The sequence below is a fragment of the Eriocheir sinensis genome, chromosome 9 (genome assembly GCF_024679095.1).
Source record: "Eriocheir sinensis breed Jianghai 21 chromosome 9, ASM2467909v1, whole genome shotgun sequence".
Lineage (NCBI taxonomy): Eukaryota > Metazoa > Arthropoda > Malacostraca > Decapoda > Varunidae > Eriocheir > Eriocheir sinensis.
Genome location: NC_066517.1, coordinates 18,902,605 through 18,914,049, shown reverse-complemented (window position 1 = coordinate 18,914,049; position 11,445 = coordinate 18,902,605). Strand labels below are relative to the sequence as shown.

The following is an 11,445-nucleotide window of genomic DNA, read 5'->3' as shown; positions in this document are numbered from 1 at the left end:
GTTTGTAACTTTCTAGAGTACGGTATTTTATGTAGAGAAAAATCAGCAATGCTAATAGAATCAAAAGACTCCTTATTGCTGTGATGAATCATAACGAACTTTACTCACAGGATCAAAACTGATTTGTCTCCTCTTCTCTCATAAATAGACTTGTTAGAGGAACATTGACCTAGTAGTGGAATTCACGAGGAGAGGAGAGAGCTTCAGCATGGAGCATGGAGGGCGGTGGTGATTATGCTTCTTTCAGAGATCAGGCTGAGAAAGATTTAGACCTCCTAGCTCAGAGCACCTGTGGATATGATTACCTGGAAATATGTAGCTCCCGGGGAGTGAGGGATAGACTGGTAGCAGTCAGCGACGGGTCAATTATCCTGAAGGTGACTGTTTAGCTTCCTTCAGGGAACGATGAAGACTTTGGCTCAGAACGCCGAGGGAAGAAGACATATGGATGAGAGGGAAAGAGAGAATATATATATTTTTTTTTTTTTGGGGGGGGATCACTTCTCTGGAGGTGACGATCTTATTACTTTCAGAACACGAGCTGAAGAGAAAATGGAGAGACTAGCTCAGAACACGGGCGGGAAGGCGTACATTGTTCCTGAATACGATGACGGCAGCTTCATGGACGACGCCTTCCAGGGCTCCCTCACGTACCAGCCTGGCCAGTCCATCACCAACATTGACATCAAGGTAACTTAATAACACGCGGTCACAGCTCGCTGGGGCGTCTCAGACCCTCCCGCCCTGCGGTCGGGTGCCTCAAACACGCCATATCAGAAACATTCATTCAGTCACTTTTCTCAGATTTCAATAACGTCGAAATAAGGCCCAACGAAGCCATCCCAACAACCATAAAAATAATCTAACCTTTCCCAGTGTACTCCAACCCCATTAAGTCAATATCAGGAGAACGTAAAATTTCAAGAGTGGCTAATGATAGAGACTAACGTTTTGGGTATGTGGAATGGGCTCCTTTGTCAAGGTAGTTTGTAAAATATGTAAAGTGTGGTGCAAATGGTAAGCTGCGCGTTAAGAATAAGAACATAAGAACGTAAGGAGTCAGCAAGAGGCCGGTTGGCCTATACAAGGCAGCTCCTGTACACTCAACCCCACCTTACCTCACCATCCATGGCTTTATCTAACCTCTTCTTGAATGTATCTATGGTGTTGGCGCCCACAACATGGCTCCCAAGCCTGTTGCATTCATCTACCACTCTATTGGTGAACCAATTCTTGCCTATGTCTTTGTTGAATCTGAATTAGTCAAACTTGAAACCATTGCTACGCGTTCATATCCGTGTCTGTGCCTTAATCCAATGGTGGGTGAGACCCCATTGCCCGGGGACACACGGCAGGTGTGACATCCGGGCTAGCATAATATACCCTCCCCAGGTCTGACTAGGGTCCCATTTCTCGCCCAGCCCAGGAGGAAAGGTAAACAACTGGAGGGCTGGGCGGCGACAGCCTCAAGCCTTGATGGAACTTGAGCCCGCGGAGTTTTAGTTAGGCGTGCCAACCGCTATACCACGGAGGTGCCAAGCTATCATGAACGCTTGATTTGTTGCTACTAAACGTTCTCGACCTTCACAGATCTACGAGGAGGTCAACGTGCCTTTAAAGGGGACCGTGGCCAACGGAACCTTCGTCATTGACTCCACTGTGGGCCGCAACCTGGAGTTCCGTCTGGACACTAGCCAAGCCATCCAGTCGAGTGGCCCGTACCTCGTCAGCCCCACCGGACAGAACCACACGGATGCGATTTTCACGAGCACCCTCAACCTGTGGACCATCAGAGTCGGTTTGGCTGAGGTGAGATCTTGACTCCGCGTCTCGGAGATAAAGAGAGGGAGAACATAAGAGCATAAAAGGTCTTCAGGAGGCGAGTCAGCCCACACGGGGCAGCTTCTGTCAATTTAATGCCACCTCTCCTCCCTATCCAAAAAATTATACAACTTTTTCTTGAAAGTTTCGATTTTCCTGACGTTGTTCAGCGGCCAGCGAAGTCTGTTTTACTCACATCACCAAAGCATAGAATTAGGTTGTATGTAGCAGGCCACTACACTAGAAGCAGATCTTGCTGATTTCTTTAGTGAATCTGAATTTTTCTAGCTTAAATTTTCTAGCTTAGATCCGTTACTACCTCAAAGCCCATTATCCATTTATAGAAGTATAAGCAACCAGGCACTCAGAGACAGAATGACTGATCACACACACACACACACACACACACACACACACACACACACACACACACACACACACACACACACACACACACACACACACACACACACACACACACACACACACACACACATTAGTAACACTGACGACATTGCAGAGCGGAACGTGGACGTGGACAATGTCTGTGAGCCCCTCCAGCGCCAGCGCCACGGTTACGGTGACTGCCCAGGCGAGGGACCCCGAGACTTTGCCAATCTTTACCGAGTCCTGGGTGAGTCCTTGCCTTACCCTGTTGGTCCCTCTCGTGGCAGAAGGCCAAACACTTTCGTTTTCTAAAGCTGCAAGAACGCTCTGATCCTTTGTTGTTTTCTGATGGCTATGTACACATGCATGTGTAGAAAAAGTTTCACTCCGTAAAGTTCGTCCACACCTTGTTCGTGGACTGGCTAATGATGCACACACTCAACCCCTAAAGGACGGGCTAGAGGGCAATCTTTTGCGTGTGCCACGTAGATAAAATTTGGCGAAATAGGTGTTCTTCATCAATGCCCTGTGTGGTAATATGAGACCAAAACACAATAATTCATAGTCCTTTTACACCGCCAATCTTTCCTTTACATGATGAATGACATGAAGTCAGTCAGTTGCAGCAAGGCTGAGATATGATGTTGAGAAATACAAATCTTGGCTGAAAATCAAATGACGGGAATTCCCGCATCCCGCCTGTCTGTCTTTCTCCTTCCGAGCGGGAATTCCCTCCAGCCGTCCTTTAAGGGTTCATGAGAAAGAGGGAAGTGGCTCACTGGGAAATTTATATTACTAATAATAAAGCTAGTCCTCTCTGTCCTCTTCCCCAGATGAACACGGGCGTGGACTACGTGAATGCCACGCATCAGCCGGTGATCGTGTATGCCAGGGTGACGCAGGGCAGCAAGCCGGTGGTGGGCGCTAAGGTCAGGTAAGGAGGGTGGCCAAGGCGCTACCAAGAGGATTCTTCAATCACTGCGTTACTAAGACGTGCAGGGCTGTGAGGACACGTGCAGACACTGACCCCTCTGTCTCTGTCTGCCAGGGCCTACATCACCACCCCCAACGCCAACGCGGCGGCGGTCGAGCTGGATCTACTGGACAACGGAAACAACGCTGACGTGCAGGCGGGTGACGGCACGTACTCGCGCTACTTCACGCAGTTCGTCGCCACGGGGAGATACGCCGTCAAGGCTCAGGTAGAACGCCCCGTTTGTCGTCCTTCCCCTCCCTCTCCACCTTCTCCTCACCTCCTCCTCCCTTTCTTCCATGCTGGCTAACGCATATTTTCCGCCCTGGTCTCCGGCAGGTGTGGGATGACGGCAGCTCGTACATCAACAACGGTTTCATCACCTCCCGACGCAGCGCCAGACGGTCCCGCTCCGCGCCCCTCGCCCTGGCCAGACTCGCCGCCTCAGAGCAGCTGGGTGAGCGTCGCTGTTGCCACTGGCGGATATCGTCTCCTGCTTCTTTTCTGCCTTCTCTTGTGTTGTCTTCTGTTCCCCTTTGATTACTCGGCAGTCCAAAAGAATCAGGCCATCATGTGCTTCCTTATATATGTGCAAAGCTTCCCATAAGTTTTAAGACTCGTTTGATACCAGTGAAAAAGTTGGATTTTTAACGTCTTTTTTTCAGGTAAAGCTTTGGGAGTGACTTACGTGGGCGCTGCGTTTCCAGGACATTAAATTTATCTCCCACTGGATCATCTTAAATGCTACACTTTAACATAATGGGAGTTTATAAGTAGTAAATGCGTCAGTTTTTGCTATTGGAACGTGCAGCCGCCAGGGTCGAGTGACCATTGTGTTAGGTAACCGGCAAGCCTTGAGTGCCACATTTCCGCAGCGCTGCTCACCAATTATCCCGCAATGCTGCAGCTCTTTCTATCGTCTATTGATATTTTTATGCTGACTGCTCTTCTGAGCTTGCTAACTGTATGCCTCCCCCACTGCCGCGCCCCTGCTGCACTCGACTTTCTACTCTTGCTCACCCCTGTGCTGTCCAAATTCCTTATGCAAGAGTTAACCAGCATCATTCTTTTATCCCTTCTGCTGATAGACTCTGCATGGAACAGTATTCCTTTATCTGCATTTCCCCTTGCCTATGACTTGACCTCTTTCAAGAGAAGAGTGTCAAGACACCATAAGGTTTTGTTGGTAAGAGAACCGGGTAGGACACGTAGTAATGTATTTAAACTGGATAAATTCAGATTTAACAGGGACATAGGCAAAAATTGGTTTACTAACAGAGTGGTAGATGGATGGAACAGGCTGAGCAGTCATGTGGTGAGTGCCAATACAATTGTCACATTCAAAAATAGATTCGATAAATTCATGGACAGTGATAATAGGTGGGGGTAGATTCACGGGAGCTTAAGTTCAAAGGAGCTGCCTTGTACATGCCTACCGGCCTCTTGCAGACTCCTACGTTCTTATGTTCTTATGTTCTTTTTTCCAGAAATTAATTTTTTTTTTGGCTTCTTACTCTGTCTCGTTTTGTACGAGAAGCGCCTAGCGGGCTTCTTTTGCAGCTTTTTTTTTTCTTTGAGCTGTCTCCCTTGCTGTAAAAAAAAAAAAGGCCTTTTCTCCGCCAGACGTGAACGAGCAATGCTGCGGCAGCGTCATACCCTTCAACCCAGACACGGCCACTAAGACGGGCGAGTTCACGAGGACCACTGCGGCCGGATCCTTCAACGTGAGCTGAACGTGTTTGTCTGTGTGGCAATATATATCACACGCACACACACACACACACACACACACACACACACTGCCTCACATCTCCTTCACACACAGGTCGTCGAGTTGCCCGTGGGAGGCGACGCTTTCCCTCCTGCCCGCGTGTTGGACCTCAGGACTTACGTCAGGGACACCACAACCCTGACGCTGAACTGGACGGCGCCCGGAGACGACTACGACACCGGCGTCGGTAAGACCCGGGCCCGTCCCCCGCTGCCTTCCTCTGCCTCCTCCTCTTCCGCTCCCTCCAGTTTAGTTTGCCTTAGAGTCTACAAGCCAGTCCCTCCGCCTTGGCTTCCTTCTCTACCTTCTTGGCCTTTAATTGTCCTGCTGTTATTGTTGTTGTTGCTGTTGTTGTTGTCTCTACTTCCCGTAGCTCATGACAGATTAGTCTATTCGGGAGAATAAATCTTTTTTCCCAACATTCCACCTCGGATTCGAACCCGGGCCCTCGGAGACGTTAGGAGGATACTCTAGTGTCCTGCCAGAGGAATATCGCTAGCCACCTCCTCCTCCTCTTCCTCTTCCTCTTCCTCTTCCTCCTCCTCTTCCTCCTCCTCTTCCTCCTCTTCCTCTTCCTCTTCCTCCTCTTCCTCCTTCTCTTCCTCCTTCTCTTCCTCCTCCTCTTCCTCCTCTTCCTCCACCTCTTCCTCTTCTTCCTCTTCCTCTTCCTCCTCCTCCTCCTCCTCCTACTACTACTACTACTACTAATAATAATAATAATAATAATAATAATAATAATAATAATGACAGTACTACTACTACTACTACTACTACTTCTACTACTACAATTACTACTTCTACTTCTGCTTCTACTTTTACTACTACTTCTACTACTACTACTACCACTACTACTACCGATGATAATTAGCAAGTTTCCCGCTCCTGTTTTCCAGTGTCAGGCTACGAGATCAGGATGAGCGACAATATGACAGCTCTCACTGGGGACCTAAGCGACAACTCCACGATATCCCTCCTTGACTTGGAGACGTCCTCGAACATGACCGAGCTTTTGAAGGAGGCTGGGAAGGAGGTGACCCTCGAAGTGACCCTCGAGGAGCCCCTGAAGCAGGGGTCCTTGTACTTCGTGGCACTTCAGGCTGTGGATGACGTAGGAAACAAAAGGTGAGGCCGAGGGATCGTTTGCTTCTTTCTTTGCCTCGGGACGCTCTCTACATTCTTCATTATCTTCTACCTTCCGAGATGTTGTTCTTTTATTATCTAATGTTCGAATCTTTTCGTAATTCTTTGTTGTCTTTTCATGTTTTTTGTTTCTTCTCTCTTGTTTGTCTTCTACACAAACATCATTGTACTGCCCTTCCTTGTTCGTTGTCCTGGTGTAGTGTGGCGACTATGCCTGATGAACGAGCCTCCCATAACCTACTTAGCCAGTGGGGTACCTCTATGGCCGACTCAGTAAGGAGTGGCTCTCCCGTCACGCTGGTCGCGGGTTCAATCCCAGGCAGCTGGCGAATACCCTGATCTTGATTAATTTCTCGTGTGTTTCGATACACGCAGAAGGACGTGTGGGACCGAGAGAGTAATATGGAAAAGAGAATAGAACATCTCGTCATTAAACTGGTGGCAGCGGTGGGATCCTATCCTTCGGTTTTGTTGAGTCTCCCATAAGGGGTAACAGGTAGGATGGCCCATGCTCTCCGAGGATAATAGAAAATGGGAGGGTTGGAGGTATGTCTCTACGGGGACATTGTGAAATTGTGCACCAAAATGGATCACTGTCTAAAGGTCTCAACACACAGAAATTAATCTACATAGGGGGGGAAAGCCGTGTAGTGCGGCGACGGCCTGATAAACGAGCCTCCCATAACCCACTTAGCCAGTGGGGTACCTCTTTGGCCGACTCGGTAAGGAGTGGCTCTCCCGTCACGCTGGTCGCGGGTTCAATCCCAGGCAGCCGGCGAATACCCTGATCTTGATTAATTTCTCGTGTGTTTCGATACACGCAGAAGGACGTGTGGGACCGAGAGAGTAATAGAAAAAAGAGAATAGAAAATCTCGTCATTAAACTGGAGCCTTCCCTCCTCCCCTCGTTGTCTTGGGTGTTGTGGGGGGACGTTAGCTTCAAAGCGTCACAGATCCTGAGTGCTGTTCTGGGAAGCAAAATGAAGCAGGAAAGTACAAAACTATATTATTTATCTCTCAATAACACACATAGGTTTTATTTTGTACCCCGTGTTATGTTTCATTTCGGTTTCAGGTTTATTAAACGCTGTTTCCCCAGGCATGTCATTGCCAAAGATTGATCGCTCTTGTAATGCATTTTAGGGACCCTATTTTGGGGACCCAAACAACTGTCTGCCTTGTCCGCCCTGTCGCCGCGCCTCCGGTCAGTACATGCCACCTCACACCTCTTCCTCCCGCAGCCCCGTGTCCGGCCTGGCGAGTCTTGCTGCCCCCGCCCCGCCAAGCGTGGACGACCGTTTGGAGGGCTGGGCCATCGCGCTCATCGTTGTCGGCTGCGTCGTGGGCGTTGTTTTGCTTGTCGGTGCCGGCTACATTATCTATAAGAAATACGAATACGTGTAACCTTGTGAAAGTTCCATCAGGTTTCCTCTCAGCCAGCGTTCTCAGTTCTGATGCGTGATTGTCATGGTTGGGTGTTTGAATGCACTTCGGGCAAGGCGTCAACTTTCCTTCCTCCACATGCAGTCAGCTGCAGGCGGGAGACAGGGTTTCTGTAGAGTGTGGTTTATATCGCTATGTACCAAGAGATTTCTGATGGTGATGGAGTGAGTCCATTGTACACTGCAATAAATAATACAGCAGTTTGTAGGGTCCCAGCTACCTTTAACATTTCGGAGAGGGAAGAGTTTGTTTGATTTCCTTCCCACCACTCAACGCTTTATGGATTTTTATGCACTTAGATGTCTTATATACTGAAATGTGGCGAAGAACAAGCTATTTCAAACTTTTTGGCCAGGGTTTCAAGAAGGTAGGGAGGGCAGAAAATATGTTCAGCTTCATTACCTTCACCATTGGCTGCTGCGGTGGCTGTTAAGGGAACGCTGCCCCCCAGTGCTGTTACATTACTTTGTTTCCTCTTCGTTGTTTGACGTGACGAAGCAGGAGGTTGATATAGTGTAGCTTCTGAAGTGGTGATCTCTGTATTTCTGGCACACACAAACAACAAAACAAGACTAATATTACATGAACCACTCTTCAAATAATTAACTCGTCAATGTTGAACAAGCTACCGCCATACGTGACGCTACTTTATTGCTCTCATTGATTTCCGTATCTTTAAGGCGTCCAGTCGTTGTGTAATAATTGTTGCCATTGCCATCTGTCAATATAACAAAGATTCTTATTTCATTATCTTGTTTTCTTTTCATTTTGCAAGTTTTGGAAACTTCATTCTAAAGCTTCATTCGATTTTTCATCATTTCTGCGTCTGTCTCGAAATCCATCGCTCCTGAAGGTCGCTGTCCGGGGCCCAAACGTTAATCTAAAAGGTCTTTCTACTCGCCACATCTTCTGTTAGTCTCTGGTTCTTGTGATGTCATTGTTAAGCGGCTCAAAAGGTTCGTCCAGTAGTTTTGCTGGACTTTTTTTTTTCGGAGGAGGAGGGAGAGAAGATGTACGCGGCTCGACCTTCACGACTCTTGGTACGGGCCTTAGGCTTGCTTGTGTTGCCTACTGTATCGTTGTTGTGTTCCGTAAGTTAAGCATTTAAGTGTTGCTATAATTAGTTTAACATACAACATTTTCGTGTGAAGTAAAAATGTCGTGTGTGAACTCTAACTTTTAATTCTTTAATTAGTCTACTCTTGTTACTTTTACTTACATACCTGCTCTTATTATACAGCGACACTAATTATTTTACTCCTTACTTAATTTAGCATTTTTAGTCACCACTTGACTGTCTCGTACCTCCCGTTTTCATCCTTTCTTCATCTCGCTGCTGTCATCCTCTCGGTAAACTGTTGTTTAATTCATAACGATGTAGACAAAGGAAGAGACATCGTTGTTCAGGTTTAGCAATGCGTACAGGCACATACAGCAGGTTCATGGCCGTAATTTCCGAAGGGGTGGGGTGTGTGGGGGTTAATGGGTCTATAGCTCCTCCATTGTTTTCTATATCGGCCTCAAAATAACCCTAAAGGTGCTTATTCAAAAAAAGGATTCCCACACCTGTATATGCTCGTTTCGCTCTCTCCTAGTTCCTCCCCCCAATCATGAACATATGCCGTCCAGCCCAGCCCCCCACCCCCCCACCGCCCCCCAAAAAAGCCAATATACTGGATCTGAGGTTCCTGTCACAGTCTCGAAACTTGCAGCGGTCTAACTGTGTCGGTTTTTAGTGTTTCCAAACTCGAAAGGTACGAGTTTCGACTAGTTTTCAATGCGTTTTGATTTTGCCAAGGCATATTTTGTCCCGATGAGCAGGTCCGAGGCAGTATTAAAGTCTCCCCGAAGAAACTAATGTGACGTAGTTTTCTGTATAGAGATTTCACCAAACACTTCGCTAAATATGCAACAGTAGAAGCCTTGTCTGCGTCCTGCTCTGGAACTGGAAAGTAAGGCATCCTGTACTTCCTTAAAAGGACTAGGAAACGTGGATTTTTTTTTATAAGAAGCATAGTGCAGTAAGATAATTTAGTGTACGGACTGTTTGTGTGTGTGTCTGTGTGTGTCTGTGTGCTGTGTGTGTGTCTGTGTGTGTTTTGCGATTGTGTTTGTGTGTTTGTTTACATGTGAGTTGTTGTTTCTTTGCTGTAATCAGTTACTTCGATTATTATATGAAGAAATATTGTAGTCGATTGCTTCTTCATTAATCGAATCTTTGAAACGATCACTACAGAAGATGTCTATTTACGTTGAAGTTAAATTATTTGAAAAGGTTTATAAGAGAAATAAAACAAAACTTGAATATATGCTTTGAAATAAGAACGTGATTTGGAAAATTGAGAAACTGAAATGCCAATTAAGGAGCCGGGCACCCGGGGCGGCACGAACTTGTATCCTACAGGCACTGCAGTAATGGTAGTGGGTAGCGGGCACTTGGTGGTTCAGTAAGGAGGGCACTGAAAAACAAACCCATAATCTCAAGAGTCCAGTAATCGTAAAGGTAATCGATTACTCTTCGCCAAAGTAATCAGTAACAGCGATTACTTAAAACTGGTAGTATCGTCCACCGCTAGTGTGTTCTTAGATATTTCTTCTGTTTTTATTTTTGTGTGTAGATAGTGTGTAGGCAGTGTTGTTTCCTTGGGAAGAGTGGCGCCTACAGGCGGGGAAGCATGAGACAAAAGGGGACATACTTATAAATATTTCAGCACCCAAGCAAGCATATATGACAAGGTTTTCGTACGAGATCTGGGCATTTTTAGGGGCAGTTTCATGACCCCGATGTTAGTCTGAACTTACTTCTGTACTATGAACCTTAAAACTCTCCTTAGAACCCGATTAATCTCCTGTTTAGCCCATATAAATAGATGTTGTGAGGCGGAACCGTCTAAGAATAGCGACCAAGGAGAGAGTACCGCCTTGTTTCATCCACACTCCCTCGGCCGCCTCACCGTGGCTTACTGTAGTGATCCGTTGCGTCAGCCATCGCCCGTGTTCATCTCCAGCACCTTAACGCAGGCTTAGCAATTCCATCCCTTGAGTGGTTAAGCGAGGATGGACGACGTGAGGAAAGACACGACCTCTGTAGCTTCCTCCAGGGCACCCTACCCGTCCCTCCTCTCCCCCTTCACCTCCTCCCCGCCTCCCCCTCTACCTGTCCTTCCTCCTTGCCCAACTTCTCTGCACGGTGCGTATATTGATGGGGACTTTTTAATTAACTTTCATACTACTTGTACTAATGTTACTACTACGATATTACTACTACTACTGCTACTATTTCTATCCCTATTCTTCCTATTTATATTTTTATTCTTATACCTATTACTACTTGCTACTACTACTTGCTACTAATATTTGCTGCTACTATTACTACTACTATTACTACTACTATTACTACTACTACTACTACTACTACTACTACTACTACTACTACTACTACTACTACTACTACTACTACTACTACTACTACACTGTAAAAAATAAAGGTATAAAAAGGGTATATAAAGTGGCTAAAATAGTGAACTCTCTTAGGGTATAAAAACCTCTGATATACCTTTTACAGTATACCCTTGCCAAGGGTATAACGTATGATTCCCATACCCTTACCAAGGGGTATATTCAAGGCAGAGAATACCCCGCGAAAAGGGTATTCTAGATGATTATATACCACCACCACCACTACCACCATACCACCACCACCACCATCATCATCATCATCATGTGGTAGTGGTGGTGGTGGTTGTGGTGGTGATGATGGTTATGGTGGTATATGTTGTGCTAAGTCTAATGAAGGGTATATATTTGTACTTAAATATCTTGCCTCTTGACTGAAAAGGATATTGGTGAGTTTAATTAAGGGTGTTTTACTTGATATTATACCTTAGTTCCCGAGGTATACCCTTTTTAT

At 46.5% G+C, this 11,445-nt stretch overlaps 1 protein-coding gene and 1 long non-coding RNA gene across 21 annotated transcripts in view; one reads left to right on the top strand and one right to left on the bottom strand.

The window, feature by feature from the left end:
- Nucleotides 1-7,903, bottom strand: part of LOC126996078 (uncharacterized) — a 27,516-nt gene extending 19,613 nt beyond the window's left edge. The window contains exon 1 of the long non-coding RNA XR_007750914.1: nucleotides 7,756-7,903. This is a non-coding gene — a long non-coding RNA (uncharacterized LOC126996078). The remainder of the gene's footprint in view (nucleotides 1-7,755) is intronic.
- The window catches only part of LOC126996075 (calcium-activated chloride channel regulator 1-like), a 55,714-nt gene extending 47,432 nt beyond the window's left edge, over nucleotides 1-8,282 (top strand). For 9 of the 20 annotated variants that reach the window (XM_050856146.1, XM_050856147.1, XM_050856148.1 and 6 more), the window contains 10 exons: nucleotides 534-690; nucleotides 1,591-1,809; nucleotides 2,342-2,455; nucleotides 3,042-3,142; nucleotides 3,257-3,410; nucleotides 3,521-3,638; nucleotides 4,805-4,905; nucleotides 5,007-5,139; nucleotides 5,846-6,074; nucleotides 7,334-8,282. In XM_050856146.1, the coding sequence (XP_050712103.1) occupies nucleotides 534-690; nucleotides 1,591-1,809; nucleotides 2,342-2,455; nucleotides 3,042-3,142; nucleotides 3,257-3,410; nucleotides 3,521-3,638; nucleotides 4,805-4,905; nucleotides 5,007-5,139; nucleotides 5,846-6,074; nucleotides 7,334-7,496 (1,489 nt within the window). In that variant the 3' untranslated portion in view covers nucleotides 7,497-8,282. Of the gene's footprint in view, nucleotides 1-533; nucleotides 691-1,590; nucleotides 1,810-2,341; nucleotides 2,456-3,041; nucleotides 3,143-3,256; nucleotides 3,411-3,520; nucleotides 3,639-4,804; nucleotides 4,906-5,006; nucleotides 5,140-5,845; nucleotides 6,075-7,333 lie in introns of those variants that run through there. The other 11 variants (XM_050856154.1, XM_050856153.1, XM_050856157.1 and 8 more) reach the window with 11 other exon arrangements.
- The last annotated feature ends 3,163 nt before the right edge of the window (nucleotides 8,283-11,445 follow it).